A 20822-nucleotide genomic window follows, 5' to 3' on the forward strand; every position below is an offset into this window, starting at 1 on the left:
AACAAATACACAATACATCACTATTAGAAGATTAGCTTGGTGTCAAGAGTAAACTCCAGAGAATCAGATCCAACAAAAGTGTCAAAGGGTTAAAAGCAATGAGAATATGTGTGTTTAACTAATGCTATACACTGTCTTTCTGAAATTGGACCGACTGGAAGATGTTATTGCCTGGTGATGGTAAGAATATTAATATTTTGGTAACTGCTAGACAGGTTTGTGGTGTTCTGAGTTTAGAGTGTCATATAAACATAGTTAATAGTTGATAGTATCATGCAATATGAATATTGATGAAACATCAAAAGGGGGGAATGTGGTGGAAATATTCCTTGTTGAAATAAAAAACTATAGAAAGATGGAGTCACCTTTGTCAGCCAGAGAGATGGTTTTTGAAATAAAGGCTTGGAGTTTAGAGAAACTAGAGCAAAGGAATAAGGAGTGCATCTTGACCTGGATGGAAGCTGGCACCAGTAAAAAGACATAACATAAACTACTGAGATAAGGACATTCAGAAGCAAGGTTAGGAGGAAGGCTACAGGAGGGGGTAAGGAGTGATGATGCAGTTTTAATGTATGCATGTATTTCTGTTCTGATTGTAAGAATTCTGTATGTTTAAATTGTAATTAGCCAATCAGGTGTATTGAAGAAGCTTCTTTGTCTTGAATAATATAAAAAGAGCCATTTTGTCTTGTTCGGGGTCTCAGCTTTTGGAACTTGAATTCCACTGAGTTCATTGTTTTCCTTTGTCGACAATTGGAAATAAACTTATGGATTTTCAATTACTAGGTCCTCTTGCCAATCCTTGCTCTGTCAGTCCTAGAAATTTAAGTTTCCTGAAATTTCTGTTACATATTTGGCGAGCCAGCCAGGAGTAAAGGCAAGCAAGAATTGGCAAAGAGTGGAAGAACTTATCTTCCTGCAATTCCTGAAATTTCTGTTACACAGAGACTCCCATAAGGTCACCATAAGACCTGGAAACAACTGGAAGGCAGACCCCAAGAACAACATTGGGAAATAGGTGCAAGCCTTGCCTTGGGAAAGTGTAATGACTGGGCTCCAGTCAATGGAGGTCTTCTTCAGGCAGAAAAGGGAGGTTTATGCAAATGCAGAGTGACATCACTGCTATGGAAGGCTCTCTTGACCAATCAGAGAGCAAGATGAAGGTTCTTCTGGAAGCTTCCGTGAGAAGGAGATATAAGGCCTGAGAGACCAAGAGACAGTTGGGGGAATTGTGTCGGTTGGAGATCCAGAGAGAGAGTTAAAGAGTGGATCTTGGAAGTTAGTCTCAGAATTGGACGCTTAGGTTTATTTATTTGTTTTAATAGCTTGTATGAATTGAATATTATATACTTACAAATATTGTACCTGCAAGATTCTTAATATCTTGTATGACTTATATTTCAGTTATATTTTGTTATTTATAATAAATACCTCCTTAGAGTATCTACTACTCAACGCTCCTTTTACACGTGTCTTGGATCGGTTGATGCTTGGGAAGATCAGTAAAGAAGTGGAAATAAGGTTCCTTAACCGGTCCCAGTGTAGGTTAAGGGAAGTCCTTTTATAAATCACTGGATGGAGGCAGCGTGATTTAAGGAAGTTAAGGGTCTGATGGGCTAAGAGCCATAATGTCTAAATGTCTAACAATTTGTAAGCCACTCTAATCGCCTTTTAGCTGAAGAGAGGGGTAAAAATATATTATTATTATTATTATTATTATTATTATTATTATTATTATTACAGGGTCGCAGTTTGGCTGCTTGGACCACCGGAGATCATCACAGTGAGTCAGTTGGAAAAGCCCATCTCACTCCAGAAAATAAAGGTACTTGAGGAGTTTGCGCTCTACGTCTTTCTGTAATAATAACTACAAAACTGATAACAGCATTTGGGACATTTAGTCTTTTAAAAACAAATAGTGCAGATTTAAATGCTGCTTTAAAACCTCTTTCCATCTGCCAGCTTTGTGCTGGTTTTGGGGAGAAATGAGAAAGTGTTGGGAGTGAGGGACTGCCAACAGAAATAGGAGATGCATTGCAGGCTATGGACAGTTTGCGGCCAAGAAAGGTCCAAAGCACACGGCAGCAATAGTCCATTTTGAGAGCGCTTTAACTGCCCTGGCCCAGTGCTAGGGAATCCTGGGAATTGGAGTTTATTGAGGCACCATAGCCCTCTGACAGAGAAAGCTCAATGTCTCACAAAACTACATTTCCCAGAATTCCCGAACACTGAGCCAGGGCAGTTAAAGCGGTATCAGATTGGATTATTGCTGCAGTGTGTTTTGGAGTTAGGTGAACCTTGTCAAGTCACACTCTCTCAGCCTCAGAGGATGGCAATGGCAACCCCTCTCTGAAGAAACATACCAAGGAAACCCCATGATAAGGTTGCCTCAGGGTCGCCATAAGTTGGAAAAGACTTGAAGACACCCATGAAGAACAGAAAAAAGTCTGCAGTTATTTCACAGGTTGTACATGGGAATGGGAGGCAGTGTGGTGCAGTGGTTTGAGTGTTCGGTTACAACTCTGGAGGCCAGGGTCCAGTGCCCGACTCCTCCATGAAACCAGCTGGGTGCCCTTGGGCAAGAAGTCACACTCTCTCAGCCTCAGGTAAGGCAATGGCAAACCTCCTCTGAACAACTCTTGCCAAGAAAACCCCAGGAGAGGCTCCCCAGAAGTCAGCAATGACTTGGAGCCACACCACAAAAAGCTACAAAGCCTCAAGAAAGAGCCAGCAGGGTTTAGTGGCTGGAGCACTGGACTATGACACTGGAGCCCAGGGTTTGAATGCCCTCTTGGCCACAGAAACCCACTAAGTGACCTTAGGCAAGAAGTCGCACTCTCTCAGCCTCAGAAGGAGGCACTTGCAAAACCACTTCTGGACAAATCTTGCCAAGAAAATCCTGCGAAGGGCTTCCCTTAAGGTTGCTATAATGTCTAAATGTCTAATTAACAATTTGTAAGACACTTTGAAAGCCTTTTAGCTGAATAGAGGGGTATAAAAACATTATTATTGTTATTGTTATTGTTATTAAAAGCATGCAAAAGACTTCTCTTAGGGTTGCCATAAATCAGAAACAACTTGGAGGCACACAACGACAACAAGAGGAGTAACACCACTAACAGGGCTTAATCACACCTCACAAGACAGATAGGGAGAAAGAAAGAAAGAAAGAAAGAAAGAAAGAAAGAAAGAAATAAAGAAAGATTTTGCCATTGTTTCTGGTCAAGAAGACATGGGAGTTGTAGTCCTAAGTTCAGAGAGATTGGAATGTCCTTAACTGCAGGGCAGGACCCCTCCTCTTTCTGGCCATGTGGATGCTGGGAGATCAAGTCCAGGAAATACACTTTAAATCCCATTGGCAAGATAAAAGACTACTCTCTTTCAGATCCAGTTTTCCCCAAATCCTTTATGAAGCCAGAAACCCCTTTGTTCGGATGCGAATCCCGAATATCTCAGGACGGCTCTCTATCTCCCAAGACCCCCTTCCTCCAGGACTCCTTCCTCTCTTCCCCTCAGTCTCTCTCTCTCTCTCTCCCTGAAGGCCTCAAACTGACAACTGCCAAGTGCTGAGGAATAGGCAGACATTTTGTGTTCCAGTGGCCATTTTGTGTTTTGGCAGCCATTTTGTGTTCTAGTGGCCATTTTGTGTTTTGGCAACCTTTTTCTGCTCCAACGGCCATTTTGTAAGGTAGGCTTCATAGGCTCCTAGGGCTGGAAGGGAGCCCCAAGGGCCAAACAGTCAGCCCCAATCTGCCCTCCAAGTCCTCCGAAGAGATGGCCATCCAGCCAGAGACTCCGCCAATGCTCTTGAAGGCAGCGTATTCCATAGATTTGCTAAGAGGTAATGGGGGCCCACAGTCCCATGGGAACTAGTCTTTACTACCCCACTTTGGGAGAGGAGACCCCCTCAGCCCCCTGGACTATTTACTACCAGGAGTTACTATGACTGGGACTCAGAGGAGTTTCCTTGGCATTGTCACCTTCTGCCCTCCATTGCCATTTGCCATGTGGTCTATTCCAACTCTCCTGTGACTCTATGGTTCTTTAATGCTCTTTAATGGATGCTCTTAGTGAAAGGGCCTGAGGGGAGGAGCAGGGGGTCTGCATGATTTAGGTCCCCCCTGGAAGGACTCCAGTCATCCGCTCCGTCCTCCAAAGGGCAAGAGGGGGCAGGGAAAGGCTGGGAGTTTGGTGGGAGAGAAGAAGAGCCCCCAGTTCCCATTTCAAGGAGAGGAATGGCAGTTGTGGGGGGCAGGCCTAGTGGGGGGTCAGGAAGGAGAGAGAGGAGGAGGGAAAGGGGGCCATGGGAGGAAGGATGAAGGGCCTCAAAGGATGCTTTCTTCCCAGGAGGGGTCTTGGTCCGTGGCATTAAGGGACCACCCCCCCCCAAGTAATTGTGGCCACGGTCTTCCCTTCATCCCTCTCCTCTGATCAAGAAGGAGGTCATGGAGGAGCTGGGCTCTGCTGCCTGGAAGAACAAAACTTCAACGTTTTAATCTTAATTTGTTTTAAGTTGAACTTTTTGAAAAAATCCTTTTTAATTTTTCTTTTAAAACATCACATTTTCACTAAATCTTCACTATGTATCTGTAAATACATTTAGGTTGTGCCTATGATATTGTTATTTGAAGGTATCATTTTAATTTTGCTAGTTGTTTATTTCACAGCTATTAGCATTACATTCAGTGGAATATGGGAATTATGATTTTCAAGTAACATTAGTGGGAAAAAAGCACTACTAAGAAGTCTGTATGGCGTGAAATGGGAGGAGGAGGCGGTCAAACCGGGTGACACCAACCCTAGGGACCCCACAGATCTGGCCCCATCTCCTGCCAAGGTGGGAAATGCTATACATTAGGTATTTCCCCACAAAACCAAAGCAGAGGAAAAGCTTTCTTTAAAACATTATCTCTCACAAAATGTCTGAACAGAAATCCTCAGCTCCCCCTCGAACTGGGCCCTCTCCGTAAGTCTGTGGTGGGGCAGAAGTGGGACTGTGCCACAGGAGAGGTGACCAATGCAGGCAGGATTCAGAAGACAAAAGGCCAGCAGCCGCTTTGTAACCCTGAACCCATTGGGAAGGGAATATAGCCCAGTGGTTGGAGCAGCTGCTTTGCATGGAGAAACTCTGAGGTTCTGGCTTCCCAGCCTCTCCCTCCCTTCTCCGGACCCTAACACCAGCCCTGGAGACCCACGACTGGCCCTCCCTCTGGACCCCATGGCTCTATTGGAGGAGAGACCCTCAAGCCGGGTGACCAGATGTCCTCCCCACAAAGGAGGACAAGGCACTGCAAAGTGGAAGACTTCAAGGAAATGGAGTGCATGACCAAATAAAAGCTAAAAACCTTCAGAGAAATGTACATTCATGCTTCCTAGGCTAAAAACGGAGGACCTTTTGGGCCTCCTCCTGGACAGAAGGCTGAAATGTAGGACATGTCCTGGGAAAGGAGGACAACTGGTCAGCCTGCATGTAAACTGACTTTTCTGCTTCCCACTGAAAACACCTTTCCTTCTCCACAAAGTCCTCCAGCAAGATTTCCTCTTTTGCTTTGGCTCAGGAGGAGAAGGCAAAGCAAGGCCCCCCAGAGATTGTTGGACTGCAGTTCCCAGCATCCCCCACCAGAGCATCCCTCAAACCCCTATGGAGCCCCACTCTTCTGCTCCAGGGGAGCCTTGGCATCCCCCAGGACTCAGGACAAGGCAGCCTCCCTGGGAGCAAAGAAAGAACAACTTTATCCATAGTATCCCAACATTTATAAACTTGACTGGAAATTTTCGTGTATGTTATTGATATTCCCATGACTTCATTTAGTGTGTATTTTAACAGTCAACAATAGAGCCTTTAATGTATTCCTCTTTAGTTAGCCCCTGTACATAAAATGCACCAAAAGGGATGCAGCTCATCCTGGGAATTGCAGTCTCCAACAGTCCTGCAGCTGGAACCGCTTCTCTCAGTTCCCCAGTTGCTCAAGGCTGTTTCTCAATGGTCAGGACTCTGTAGTAGGGCTGTAGTAGGGGACCCAATCTACTCCTGTCAGTCCCATAGATATTGATCTGCTCATTTTGTATTGATTCTGTGCTGCCTAGATGGGGAGAAAATATTAATATCTTCCACTATTGATTGTATTGAGGTAGAGGGATCAGGTTTCTACTTTCAATAGAAGGATCAGAATAATTTTTAGGTGTTGTTAAGGTTTGGAAATCATGTTTGGGGTCCCTTCCAACTTTGGGGACCTTTCATCCTCCATTTTGGGGTCCCTGAAGGCCTCCAACTGCCAACTGACAAGCGCTGAGGGAAAGGCAGCCATTTTGTGTTCTAGTGGCCATTTTGTGTTCTTGCAGCCATTTTGTGTTCCGGTGGCCATTTAGTGCTGCTTGTGACTGTGGGGAATAATGTTCCGGAACCTTCTCTGAGGACTCTTCAGTTGAACCGAGAGGCTCCTCTTTCTCTCCCTGAGGAGAAGGACACCAGGCTCCTTGGGCCAAAAGGAAGGAAGTGTGTCCCTTTGTGTGTCTTTTCTGAGAGGGTTTTCTTACACAGCTCTGCTTCTACTGGGGAGCATGGGTTTTAAAAGAGATTAGAAATGGGATGGATAATTTTAATAGAAGCCTTGTTACTATCTGCAAACATTGGGCTTTTGGCTTCTAAGAGGAGGCTTGCCCCCAAAACTAGCCCAAAAGTAGCTCCTTTGGGAGGTTTTAAAAGTCTCCCCAGTTTTCTTATTGAGAGATTTTCAGGGAAGAAGGAAGGAGGCAGACCAGACCATCTCATATTATTACCAAATAAACATAGAAACAAACAAGAACAACAAAAATAAGGATTAGACAGAAAAACAAACCGCTAACATTTTAAAAAAGCAAAACCATTTATAACAGGATAAAAATTCGACTTGGGTGCTTCTATCCTTTTACAACTGACTTAGGCTGTATCTGCATTACAGAAAGAATCTGGTTTGAAACCACTTTAACTCTCCTGGCTCCATCCTGTGGAATCCTGGGATTTGTAGTTCGTTGGGGCACCAGAGCTCTCTGGCAGATAAGGCTAAATGTACCAAACGTAAAATCCCAGGATTCCATAGCACATGAGTGGTTAAAGCGGTGTCAAAGTGCCTTATTTCTGCAGTGCGGATGCAGCCTTCTTGAGAAAGGGGATTATGCTGGGAGAAAGTATTGGGGACCTCTGGAGGCTTCAGCAGATGATTTATTTATTTACTTATTTATTTATGATGCACATTTATTTATTTATTTATTTATTTATGATACTTCTAGCTACGGGGGCATAACCAGGGCCCTCTCCAATTCCCCATCCCCTCGTCCTTCACCACTCTAATAAGGCATGGAGTATCTGTTGTGTAGGGGATCTGCAGTGAATCTATGCTAGGTCCAGGGGTTTGTTTGGTGCAGAGGGAGGAAGGGGATACCCACCTCTGCATCGGCCCAAAGGAGGCATATGTCACCTGCGTATCTCACCAGCAGGATGCTGTTCTCTGTGTCTTTGAGTACTGTAGGATTTCTTGCCAAGCCATTCCTAACCTTGGTCATTTTTCTCAGGAACCTCATTTCGGCCTCCTTGGACACGGCTTTAGGGGCCTCTCTTGCTGGAAGTGACCCAAGTGCAGGGCCACCAGGATCCCCCTGTCCACCTGATGGCCAACACAGAAGCCAAGCAGATGGAGTTGGGCCCCAAGAGAAAGAGGCTGACGAGGTACAACTACTCTTTGGTGAGTCACTATCCTATGAGCTTCATCTGAAGTCCTAAATGGCCTCCCTCTCTATGTTAACGGCAAGATGGATGGCTGACTGGGGGTTTTTAAGTTGTTTTAATTTGTACAATGTATGTATTGTTTTATTATGTTGTTCACCGCCCTGATCGATGGAAGGGGGGTATATAAATAAAAGTTTTATTTTTATTATTATTATTATTATCTGGGTCACTGCTGGGCCAATTTATGAAAGGAAGCATATAAAATACTGTCCGAGTTTGGCAGAGACAGTTCTGGTTAATCCTCTGTCACCCATTATTTCGGGGGCTTTTCAAATGTCCTGGTTTCTCTCTGCTCCTCCCACTTTCCCCCTTCTTCAGCTCACTTCATTTTCTGCTTAATGAGTGCCAAGGAGTTTGCACCCCATCAACTCAAAAGTGGGGAGGGGAGAAGAAAGAAGGGGGCAGGGACTTGCCCTTGATAGGAGTCTGAGGCAAAAGCAAACTGCGGTGCCCTTCCTCGCTTGTCTCATCTTCCTAATAAACAACTTTGACCATCTTCACCACTTTCTGGCATTGCTTGTCCACATGTGTCTTGTTTTTCCATCTGTAAAATGTTGGGAATATGGGAGAATGTCTCTGGATCTAAATTGGGGGTGGCCCCATGGCCCTCAAGCCCACAGTGCTCCCCAGAACTGCTTTTTAAAAATGACATTCACCTCTGAAATTTGGCAACACATGGCTAAATGCACTATAATCTTTGGAGGCTAAATATATAATACGTTTTGGTATAGTCAGTATCCTAATCCATCATCAATATCCCAGCCATGGCCTAAATTATATTGTTTATTATATTGTATATTGTATTGGAAGAATTTGAGACAAACTGGATCTCAAAGGTAGTAGGTTTTTCTTGCTAACAGCAATTAAAGTTTATTTCCTGGACTAAATTCTAAGGTGATCCAATAATTTTTGGGAAGCATCATGTGCTTCTCCCTCCCCTTTTATTAGTCATTCTCTGGATGAGGGCTATTTTCTATTGCAGGTGACCTTTGCGGATGTGGCAGTATATTTCACTGAGGATGAATGGAAACTGCTGACGAAGAAGCAGAGACTTATGTACAAGGATGTGATGATGGAGAATTACGAGAATGTGGCCTCTGTGGGTAAGGAAGCTGAATTCATTGCCCTTACTATGAAGACTGAGGGCCCTTTCATTCTACATTATCATGGCACTATGATTCCACTTTAGAATTATAGAATCATAGAGCTGGAATAGACCATAAGGATCATCTGGTTCAACCCCTTGCCATGCAGGAAACACATTGAAAGCATCCCCGACAGATGGCCACCCAGCCTTTGTTTAACGATCTTCAAAGACCTTTAAAGACCTTCAAAGAAGGAGTGCTTTAGAAATTAATAATAATAATAATAATAATAATAATAATGAGACGCCACCATTCTCTGAAGGAGTATATTCCACTGTTGAATAATTCTTAATGTCAGGAAGTTCCTCCTAATCTTTAGGTGGAACCTCTTTTCCTGTGGTTTGCGTCCATTGTTCCATGTCCTTTGTTCTAGAGCAGCAGAAAGCAGGCTTGCTCCATCCTCAGTATCTCTTCAAATATTTCAACAGGGCTATCATATCCACTCTTAACCTTCTCTTCTCCAGGCTAAACATTCTCAGCTCCCTAAACCACTTCTCATACAGCTTGATGGTTTCCAAACCCTTCACCATTTTCATTGCTCTCCTTTGGCTTCACTCCATCTTCTCAACATCCTTTTTGAATTGTGGTGACCAGAAGTGGACACAGCATTCCATGTGAGGGCCTGACCAAAGCAGAATAGAGTTGCACTATTACTTCCCTTCATCTATAACATAGAATCATAGAGTTGAAAGAAACTAGAAGGGCCATCCAGTCCAACCCCCTGCCATAACATTATACTAGTATTGATTTGTCCTAGGATCACGCTGGCCTTTTTAGCTGCTCCATCACACTGTTGACCCAGGTTAAAGTTGTGGTCTACCAGGACTCCTAGATACCTTTAACACGTAGTTTAAGTGTCATAGCAACTTACTGGGAAATCTTGGAATTTGTAGTTTAGCGAGGCACTATTGCTCTCCACTTTCTAAGGATTCTAAATATCCTAATTTAAACTGTCAATTCTAGGATTTTGTGGGAAGGAATCATGGAGATAAATGCTTTTTGGCTCCAAATACTCCTCAGCCCATCCCTGACCAGGTTTACTGGCTTTTTTGGCCCCTCTTCCAGCCTTTTGAGACTCTGGAGAGACTTCTTGGGTAAAATGCCTCCCTTGGCCCTGCAATGGCTTGGAGAATAGTGGCAAAATGGCCACCACTTCTCCAAAGGGATGCTGTTGGATAGAATCATAGAATCGTAGAGTTGGAAGAGACCACAAGGGTCATCCGGTCCAACCTCCTGCCATGCAGGAACTCTCAGTCAAAGCATCTCTGACAGATAGCGATCCAGCCTCTGCTTAAAGAGCTCCAAGGAGGGAGACTCCACTGCACTCCGAAGAAAGATTGTGTTCCACTGTCAAACAGCCTTTGCTGTCAGGAAGTTCCTCCTAATGTTGAGGGGCAAAATATTATTCACACACCTCCGAAGAGAATACAATGTGTGTGGGCGGGTGCCGTTGAGATCCCTTGGGGGCAATGTAACCCCCCCCCCAATCCCCAACAGTAGTCCAGATGTGTTAAGGCTCTGGCACTTGACCCTCCCCAAAATTGGAGTCCAGGTCCCAGACCACTTGCTCCGTCTTTCCCAATGACTTATTTGCTATTACAGTGGAACCTCGGGATACGAAATACCCGGGTTACGAATTTTTCGGGACCCGAAAAAATCCAATTGGAAATTATTGATCCGGGTTACGAACGTTTTTTCGGGTCCCGAAAAAACTTTTGGTGCTTTTCGCCGCGATTTTGCACCAAATCGCGGCTTTTCCCCATTAGCGGCTATGGGGATTCGGCTTGCGAAAGCCGTTCGGGTTACGAAAGCAGCCGCGGAACGGATTATTTTCGTAACCCGAGGCTCCACTGTATTTGTATATTGATTATCCTGCCTTTCTCAACAAATGGGCCTCAAAGTGTCCCTTTTATGCATCACTCTTTGGGTGTGTTTCTGTCTGTGATAGAGAGATGGAGGGAATGTGAAAATGTGACTCGGCACTCTATGGCAGTCCACAGGATATGATGCCACCTGTCAATCAAAGTATTTTTGCACATGTTTAATGCAATATTTTTTCAACAGTCCTTTGACTATCTGCTTCCACGGATTCCCTCAAGGCAGTCCCCATCCAGTCTCTTCTTTGCTAGCTCCTATGAATAAGGATATACTTGTTCCATGGATTTAAGGGGCATAAGCAGCAGGGTAATGCTTGGGTTATTCACAGCAACTTTATTAATTTAAAATCAAATAAGGAGGGGTTAATGAGAGATAAATCATGGGGTAACACCTTCCTCTCTTAACTCTGATTTTCAGTCTTATCTGTCATTATCCTTCTTTACAGAAGAACATTTGAGTCATGAGAGAATCCACATAGGAGGGAAGCCACACAAATGCCAGCATTGTGGGAAATGTTTTTCTTGGAAGTCAAGCCTAGTGACACATCAGAGAGTCCACACAGGAGAGAAGCCATACAAATGCCAGCATTGTGGGAAATGTTTTTCTTCGAAATCAAACCTAGTGATCCATCAGAGAGTCCACACAGGAGAGAAGCCATACAAATGCCAGCATTGTGGAAAATGTTTTTCTTTGAAGTCACACATTGTGGAACATCACAGAATCCACACAGGAGAGAAGCCATACAAATGCCAGCATTGTGGGAAATGTTTTTCTTGGAAGTCAGTCCTAGTGATGCATCAGAGAGTCCACACAGGAGAGAAGCCATACAAATGCAAGCATTGTGGGAAATGTTTTCCCCGGAAGTCAAACCTAGTGACACATCAGAGAGTCCACACAGGAGAGAAGCCATACAAATGCCAGCATTGTGGGAAATGTTTTTCTCGGAGGTCAGTCCTGGTGATGCATCAGAGAGTCCACACAGTAGAGAAGCCATACAAATGCAAGCATTGTGGGAAATGTTTTCCCCGGAAGTCAAACCTAGTGGCACATCAGAGAGTCCACACAGGAGAGATGCCATACAAATGCCAGAAATAAACTAACATTATTTTTGTCAAGTAGCAATACAAAGAATATAGTTTTAATCCTGTGGTGATAAGAACAGGCCCTTGTGATGTTGTGTGTTTGGTTTGTCTGTCCATATGTCTGTTTATGTTTTAAAGTTATATTTTGTTACGTTTAGGTTTTAATTGCTATTTATATAGACCATTACTTTAGTTTATAAATTTGACTGGGGATTATGGGTTGTGGAATAGGTTAGCTAGAGAGAGGGGTGTGATTTATTGCAGGTAGTTAGAATAGTTATAGGAATGATAGCTTTTTTACTGTGTGGGATGTTGGCTGAAGACAATTGGGGGCAGATATTAACAGAAAGAGTTAGTTTCTGGGAATGGCAAAGAGGGCCTTGTTACCTGTGGGCCATTGACTGTGGGAATTGGAGGTGGGGACATGGTTTGGAAGAGGGTGGAGTTTTAGGTTTTGGGGCTTTAATGTATTCTTTGGCTTGGGGTGGGAAGTTCTGACTTAAACACTGAATTTCTGATTGTTTTCTTAATAAAGTTCCTTGTTGTTTCAACACACTGGACTCATTGATGTACAGAAGTTCTGCATTTGAACAAAGTTGACCCTTTCTTCTCTCCTCAGCCCTCAGCTCCATTCCCAATCATAAAAACAGAGGCAAACACACACACACACACAGAGAGAGAGAGAGAGACAGAGCTATATGTACAAAGCAGAGCCTTCCCAGCCTTTCCCTCCTGAGTTCAGCTCCGCAGCTTGGGCTCCATTCCGGAAGGAAGGAAAAAAGGCCGTAGTCCCTCCCTTCTTCCAAAGGCCAACAGTGGAATAACCTGCAGCAGCAACAAGGGCCTTACGATCCCTGCACATGCTCAGGAGAGTCCTTTGGGGCATTTGTGCATGCACACTCTCAGCCCTGAAGCTCGCAGCCTGCTCTGAGGGAGGGAAGTGAGGAAAGCCCTCGTTCATATGGGGGAATGGCTTGGGGGGGGTCTTCTGGAGGGGTTGGATTGTTGTAAGAAGGAAGGAAACCCAGATCTCTTCCCCCCCCCCCCCCCAAAGAAAGGCAAGGGGCCTGCCAGGCCTCCTCTCCCTTTTTCCTTCCCTCCCACCTCCTTGGGGGATTCCTTGGGCGCAGGTACTTGAGAGTTTTTATGAGAAAAGAGGGCAGGGGGGACCCTTGGAGAGAGGCATGGCTATGGAGGGGAGGGGGATCAAAAAGGAAAAAGGTCTTTGAGAAATCCTCTTCCTCCTGGAAAGTGGGGCAGAGGAGAGGATTTTTGTGCCAAATAAAGAGCATCACACAGCATAGGCTGCAATAGCATTGGAAACAACATTATTCGGGGGAGGAAGTTTTCTCTGGGATCCTGGGGGGAGGGGGCTCTGTCTGGGGGGAGGCAGAGAAGAGCCAAAATTTAGGCCAAAGCCAAGAGGAGGGATATGGAGGGACCCCAAAGCCCCTTCTGGGGAGACTGACACCGCCCTGGCAATCTGGGAACTAGGCTTAAAGGCCCACAGGATCTGGATTAGGCACACCCCATATACATATCTTTCCCTTCACAACAACCTTACAGAGGAGGACCAGCAGATAGACCCACAGCTCCAGAAAGAATCCCTCCCTCCCAATTCTGGGATCATACTGAAAGGGCCTTGTGTGCCCTTGAAGGGATATACATTAAAAGAGGAGAAGGAAGGAATAAAGGAGTGAAAGTACCAAGGGAAGAGAAGCATAAAGGGACTGCTGAAGTGGGGTGGGGGGGGGATCTAGGACCTGATTCAGGCAACTTTCTCCGGGAGCCCATTATTAGAGCCTTCCACAGCTCACTATGATGCTTTAAATGATTATTTCACAGATAATATATCTCTGAAAAGAGCCAAATTGGATGCCAGCATTATTGCAGAGGCTATAAGTGAGGTGTCCATGAGTAAGATCATACTGGATCAATTTGAATCTGAATACTGAGGACATGGACAAGCTCCTTGGACGTGTGAAGACGACAACTTCCCTCTCGACCCTTGCTCTTCATGGCTGGTCATTCAAGGAGGAGATGCACTTAGGACTCACTTGAGATGTATCATAAATGCATCTCATCCATCTTGCTTAAAAGTAGCGCTGTTACAGCTGTTTATGGAAAAGCCCTCCCTAGATCCCTTGGACATGAACAATTACAGTCCGGTCTCCCATCTTCCATTTCTAAGCAACATGATTGAGAGGACAGTTCCTCTTCATCTCCAAGCGGTCTTGGATGAAACAGATTATCTGGACCCATTTCAAACTGGCTTCAGGATGGGATACAGAGTAGAAACTGTTATGGTTGCTTTAGTAAATGATCTTTGCTTGAGTATGGACAGGTGAAATGTGACTCTGTTGATGCTTTTGGATCTCTCGGTGGCTTTCAATACCTTCGACCATGGTATCCTTATGGAAAGCCTGAGGGAACTGAGGATCGGAGGCAATGCGTTGCGGTGATTCTGGTCCTCTCTCTCACGGAGATTACAGATGGAGATGCTTGGGGACAGTTGTTCCTCTAAAAGGGAGTTTAAATCTGGCATTCCTCAGGGCACCATCCTGTCACCAATGCTATTCAACATCTACATGAAACTGCCTGGAGTGATCATCCGGATGCATGGAGTGGGGTGCTATAAGTACGCTGATGAAGCCCAGTGATATCTCTCCATGCCCCAGACCTGAGTGTCAAGTAAGGAAGGCATCTTCCCTCTGAATGAATGTCTTGAGGCAGTAATCGGAAAGATGAGGAAAAATAAATTGAAAGTTTATCCAGATAAGACAGAAGTACTTGTTGTTGGAGCCCCTGACCCAGGTATGGAGATTTGTAAACCAGTCCTGGATGGGGTCACACTTCCCTTAAAGGACTATGTTTGCAATTTGGAGGTGCTCCTGGATCCTTTGCTCCAGATGTCAGCTCAGATAGATGCAATGGCAAGTTGTGCCTGTTATCAGCTTCGGTTTTTCAAAGTCGTGGTTTCTTCCAACCTTCCATTACACGTCACCTCTATTCCTTTCTTTTACTATGATATGCCAGCTGTGCCCTTTCCTGGAACCTGAAGATCTAAAAACTCTGGTGCACTTGCTGGTAAGCTCACGTCTTGACTTCTGCAATGCGATCTACAAAGGGCTTCCCTTGCACCAAGTCTGGAAACTTCAACTAATCCAAAATATGGCAGCCAGAGTGGTCACTGGAAGATCTAGAAGTGACCATATTAAACCTATACTAAAGTCTTTTCATTGGCTGCCCATTAATTTCCGGGGACAGTACAAGGTCTTGCTTATAACCTTTAAAGCCCTTCATGGCTTGGGCCCAGCTTACTTACAGGATCACCTCCCATACAATCCACCCCAACATTAAGGACCTCTGGTAAAAACATACTGCAGCCAGCAAAAACGAGGTTCTCTTCAGTTACCCAGAGTACCTTCTCTTCTGCTTGCTATAGGGAAAGGTTCTCTTGTGGGGAGATTGTATACAATCTGGTTAAAACATGATATGGAATCTGAGGTGGTTAAAGAAAACATGGTTCAATGGCCAAGAAATCCAGGACATAATATTGAGATGCAAGAATGGGAGTTAACTTGGGAAAGGAAGATAACATACACAGCTTCCCAAGCCCTAAGGGAAAACAATTGCAAAGTACTTTTTCCGATAGTATTTGAAACCTGAAAAAATACATAAAATATCTTAGAATAGTTCAGATAGATGCTGGATCTGCGGAAATGGAAAGGATGCATTTTCCCATCTCTGGTGGTTCTGTGTAAATGTGAAAGAATATTGGCATAAAGCACATTGTATAATATCTAGAATGTTGCAAGTGAACCTAAAATAGGAACATTGGGTCTTATATGTGAGATGTTCATGTTTAGCGATGTAGGTGGGAATATCCTATAATATGGGTTGATTCCCTCTCTTGCTTCGAAATAGGTAGGAAAAACAGACTTGAAGGAGCCGATGACACCAGAAGGAGCAACCCTCTACATCCCTCAGTCAATATTATAGGATAGAAAACAAACTCAGAGAGCATTCAATGCAAATATAAGCATAATCAATAGAAGCTATCAACCAGCCTTGCAGCAGAGCCAAGGGAAACAGCCTCCTCATTTCTGGGTGGGGAGGATATTCCCACCTCCATCGCTGAAAATGAACATCTCACAGGTAAGACCCAGTGTCCTTTTTCCAGCGATGGAGGTGGAAGCATCCTATAACATGGGACTTACCAAAGCTCCCCGACCAACGGATGGGTGAACGGAGGCATGTCACTTATGTGAGAGCCACAAGATGTGTCTTCCAGAGGAAGCCTCTTTGATTCAAGGCCATCCAACAGTGGTGGCATGTAAATGTGGAAGATGAAGGTCATGTCATGTCCTACATTTATCTTAGATGGATGTGATGGTTGCTAGTGCAGAGGAAGTAGCTGCACTGTAAATGGAGTGATCAACAACTGATCCCAACAGAGATACTCTAATCTTCTTATAGCATGTTAAAATGCATCCAAGACAAGCCACAATTTTATCAAATCCTTGTTTTGATTGTGAGAAAAAGAAGTTGAAATCATTTCTTGAACCAAGTTATTAGAAATGTTGGTTTTGTCATCAGTGACTTGGATTGGGTCAGTCCTTTGGTTCACATGAACCTTTAATGTTAACTTGTGAATCTGAATCAGAATTGAGCTGTTAGTAGTTGTGGTTGAAAACAAGCACTATTGATTATAGCTCAAGCCAGTTTATATTGTGGAGGAGAGATTGTTGATCCTATTATTTATTTATTTATTTTGCTTATTGGGAGTAACAAAATGATTTCTGTCGCCCTAAGCTGGCATCCACCATTATTTGGAACTACAGCAGGGCCCAAATCAGACAATCCCTGTCGATTGGCGACAACAACCACTATTCAAAGGGGTTTGAACCTATTTTGCAAATGTCAGAACAGGTGATTTATTTGTGCCATCTGTTTTTGATAGAGCTAGAGGAACCACTCTAGGCTCCTGGCATGAAATCGTGTTCATGCCAAACTGTTAACTGAAGCAGATCAGGAACTGTAGGTGCGCCAGCAACACTAGGCCTGAAAACTGAGGACAACCGACCTGTTTGAGGGTGTTCTTCATGGATCCTACCCTTTCTTTGGTCAGGTAGACTCTGGTCAGCAACGTGTCGACAACCAAAGTGTTGTAGCTTCTGAAATGGAACTAGGTTGTTCTTTTCCTGAGTTACCGGAAAACCATGTCTGGATAGGAAGAAAAGCACAACTCGACATCTATTATATCCTGTGAAAGAGAATCAGATCTGGTCAGGACATTGTGAAGTTATGGGTATAAATGAAGGTCCCACTATTTTCAGTGTGTCCCTATCAGTGTAGTGAGTGTCACTGAAGAAAACAACAACAGACTGAATGGTAGAGCCTTGTATGGAAAAAACTTATCCTGGTAAGCAATGTGTAGATAATTGGGATGCAGAAGCAAACTACAACTAAGAGCAGGGACACATGAAAGCATGGAGCTGAAGGGCCTCCAGGATTTTCTGGAGAATCTCCAATCTGAACCTGTATAAATATTTTTTATAAACCAATTGACCCTGGAAAGGAGCTGGAAGGTGGTGGCAGAGGAAGGGTCAACATTCGCCCCTCAAGTGAAAAGTTGGAAAGTGAGCCATTAAAAACCTATCTGCAGCCCAAATAAACCTTTAAAATTTTGACCCTTACAGCAGGCCTGCTCTAGACTGAAACCAACTGAACAGAAGAGAGGAACAGGAAAAGGCTCTTCTCTTGTGGTCCTTCTTTCTTGAACAGAAAAACGAAAGCCCTCTAGCTGGGATTACGCACAAGGCTTATTCCAAAAGTAGGTGTGGGAATTCAGGTGTCAGGGTTCTACAATTCCCAGCATGCTTCTTTTATTTGTTATGCTGTCCAAGGGGCTGATGAGAGCTGCAGTCTCTCAATATCTGGTGGGCTACAGAATGTCCAGTTAAAAGAGAAACAACTGTATGCAATGAAGGAAACAGAGTCAGAGCCCCCTTCCTTCAGGTTCCAGCCTTCACTGTGCAAAGAGATTCAACACCAGAGCTAGTCTTCTTTTTCCTGAAAAGAAGCAAATTTATATTCACACGTACGCACATACACACACGCACACACCCTCCCTTTAATCCCCCCTCTGAAATCTCATGGTCCCATGGAGACTCCCAAGGGGGGAAAGGAGGCCTGGTAGCCCTAGGAGACTTACTACCTTTTTGGGGAGGAAAGAGGAGGAGAAGGAGGCCTTCTTTGCTTCCAGCCCCCAAGGCTAGCTCCCTAAAGGAGACCCTGTTTGCCCTCAGTCACCATTCTCACATAGGAACCAAATTTGGGGGTCCCCCATTGAGGCCCCTACCTTACCTTCCTGCCAAGGAAATCCAGAAGGAGCCCTTTTTCTTAACCAGCCAAAGGTCAAACCCACCAGCCTTCTAGAATCCTATTCAGGCTCCAAGCCAACTGCCAGCCTCTCCCAGAATTCCACACTCTCCCTTCCTCCCAGCAGAGGAGACCGGGAGACGGAGCAATGGGTGCTAACTCCAGGAGAAGAGATCCCCCTCAAAATTTCCCCCTTTCCCTACATCTGGAGAATGAGACTATCAAGCATACAATGATAAGATGGACACAAGATATAGGGAGTCCCATACTATTGGAGGATTGGGAAAACTCCTGGAGAGTAACTAAAAATTTACTGCTTGTCAAAACTACAAGGAGAATTATGTAAAGATGTTTTATAGGTGTGTAATGACTGGGCTCTCCAGTCATTTGGGGGACTTCTACTGAACCACAAGGGTTAATCTATTCTAGGGGGAGGTACATGCTAATGAGAGCTGACATCACATGCTAATGAGCTGTGACATCATAGCTGATGCAAGGTCTAACTGACCAATCAGAGAGTAGGACCGCGAGATTCAAGAACTTTCTAGGGGAAATCTTTAAAAGGCCCTTTGCAGCCATGCGGTTCTTTGTCTCTCCCTCTCTCCTCTTGGGGAGAAACCATGCTTTCCTTTGTTCTCCATCTTTGTGTTTGTTTGGGGAAACCAGCGGTGTGCTTCCACAGAAGCAGGCAACAGCGATGCCAGTGGAGCTAGGCCATGAGGGCCAGCTCCTTGTATCTGAAAACTCAACACAGACTACAAATCCCATCACTGCGTGAGTAGTTAGGAAAATGTGTTAGATAGCGCATCTAGGCTTTTATTATGTTTTATCCAAATAGCTTGCCTGAAATGAATACTTTGTAAATATGCTTTCTGTACCTGCAAGGCAAGGAGGCTTTGCATGAATGATATCTTCATATCCTATTCTATTTCTTTAAAATAAATATCTTTCTTTAAAAGTACCTGTTGTCAATCTCTGCTCCCGGACACATGCCTTTTAGCTCGGTTGCTGATTACTGATTGCTTAAACTAGATCTCTCTCCCTAGCAAGTCCCAGTGTATGCTTAGGGAAAACGTAGTTCATTGAGAGTCACTGGGTGGTGGCAGCACAGACTACAGGATCTCAAGAGGTCCCATTCAACCCAGCAGGGAGTGTGAAGGGAGACCTAGCAGATCCTAGAAGGGAAGTGTTCAAAGGGACTCCCTGGGAGTAAGAGCCACGCACAGGGCATTGCTCCCAGGGATCACTACAATCACAATGGGCCAGTCTCATTCGTTCAGGTAAGGAGGACCAACCTGAAGTCACAATGGGCCCGTCTTAATCTCTAAGGCAACAAGAATCAGCCTGAGGTCACAATGAGCCATTCCCAGCCTTTCAGGAAAGAAGCATCAGCCTGAAGTCACAATAGTCCTATCTCCATCCATCAGGAAAGGAGATAGTCCTGAAGTCACACTGTGCCAGGCTCAATCTCTCAGGCAATGAGCATCAGCCTGAGGTCGTAAAGGACCAGCATCAATCCTCCAGGTCTGGAGTGACAATAGTCTCATCTCATTCCTGCAGGAAAGGAGCACCAGCCTTAAGTCACAATAGTCCCATCTCAATCTATCAGGCAAGCAGCATCAAACTGAAGTTACAATGGGCTAGTATCAATCCTTCAGGTAAGGAGCAGCAGACTGAGGTCACAATGGGACAGTCTCAGTCTCTCAGGCAAGCGGCATCAGCCTGAAGTTGCAAACTGTGAGATCTAGAGTCAATCCTGTTCTCAAAAAAATCAAACTCATTTGAAACAAAAGAAGCTTTATTGATGAATCCAGGCAGAAACATCCATTAACACCTTTTTGCAAAGTCTGAAGTCCAAAGGAACTTGCTCAACCCCTCCCTAAGCCAGCCCCCAGTTCTCAAGCTAAAGCAACACAAGCGGAGGTTGCATAGATACCAAGGTTGCCTATACTTCCCTTCCCTTCTCCCAGACAGCCTCACCTTGAAGAGCAGTGTTCCCAAGCCAGCTTCACTCCTCCTTGATAAACAGTCCAGCTGCAACCTCATCCCCTCTCCAAACACCCTCCTTCATCTAAAAGCCACTCCAACTGTCCTTCTATAATTTTCCATTATGTGCTTTCTATAACCAGTTACTACTATAACTACAACTATAACTGTAAGAAGGACCCCTAATCTGGGAATGGAGTTATGTCAACCAGTTCTGGATGGGTCACACTTCCCCTGAAAGACTCTGTCCGCAGTTTGGGAGTCTCCTGGATTCATCACTTCATCTGACGGCTCAGATGGATGCAAAGGTCAGGAGCAGTTGTTATCAGCTTCGGCTGATAGGCCAATTGCGCTGCTTCCTGGAGCAGGGAGACCTTGAAACAGTAGTACATGCGCTGGTCACCTCAGCTTGACTTCTGTACCGCACTCTGCATGGGGCTACCCTTGTGCCAAGTTCAGAGACTTCAGTTGGAACAGAATATGGCAGCCAGGTTGGTTACGGGCACTTCTAGAACTGCTCACATTACACTGGTTCTTAAATCCCTCCACTGGCTGCCCATTAGTTTGTGGGCAAGATACAAG

General features: G+C 44.7%; 1 protein-coding gene across 2 annotated transcripts; it reads left to right on the forward strand.

Annotated features, from left to right (window-relative positions):
- Positions 1–1750: 1750 nt before the first annotated feature.
- LOC149275736 (uncharacterized) lies at positions 1751–12363 on the forward strand. 2 transcript variants are annotated; one of them, XM_089504361.1, is made up of 4 exons: positions 1751–1825; positions 7552–7721; positions 8748–8868; positions 11234–12363. In XM_089504361.1, the coding sequence occupies exons 2-4, from the start codon at positions 7647–7649 to the stop codon at positions 11881–11883; spliced, it is 846 nt and encodes a 281-aa protein (XP_089360487.1). In that variant the 5' UTR covers positions 1751–1825; positions 7552–7646; the 3' UTR covers positions 11884–12363. The 2 variants fall into 2 exon arrangements, with proteins under 2 accessions (XP_089360487.1, XP_089360488.1); XM_089504362.1 differs by lacking the exon at positions 1751–1825 and adding an exon at positions 3619–3688.
- The last annotated feature ends 8459 nt before the right edge of the window (positions 12364–20822 follow it).

The sequence above is a fragment of the Sceloporus occidentalis genome, unplaced genomic scaffold (genome assembly GCF_023333645.1).
Source record: "Sceloporus occidentalis isolate IW3139 unplaced genomic scaffold, rSceOcc1.0.p SCAF_268, whole genome shotgun sequence".
Lineage (NCBI taxonomy): Eukaryota > Metazoa > Chordata > Lepidosauria > Squamata > Phrynosomatidae > Sceloporus > Sceloporus occidentalis.

Coding starts and splice junctions, on each gene's coding strand:
- LOC149275736 (XM_089504361.1), top strand. CDS start 7,647: ATGGCCAACACAGAAGCCAAGCAGATGGAGTTGGGCCCCAAGAGAAAG. Junction 7,722..8,747: donor CGAGGTACAACTACTCTTTG/GTGAGTCACTAT, acceptor TTTCTATTGCAG/GTGACCTTTGCGGATGTGGC. Junction 8,869..11,233: donor CGAGAATGTGGCCTCTGTGG/GTAAGGAAGCTG, acceptor CCTTCTTTACAG/AAGAACATTTGAGTCATGAG.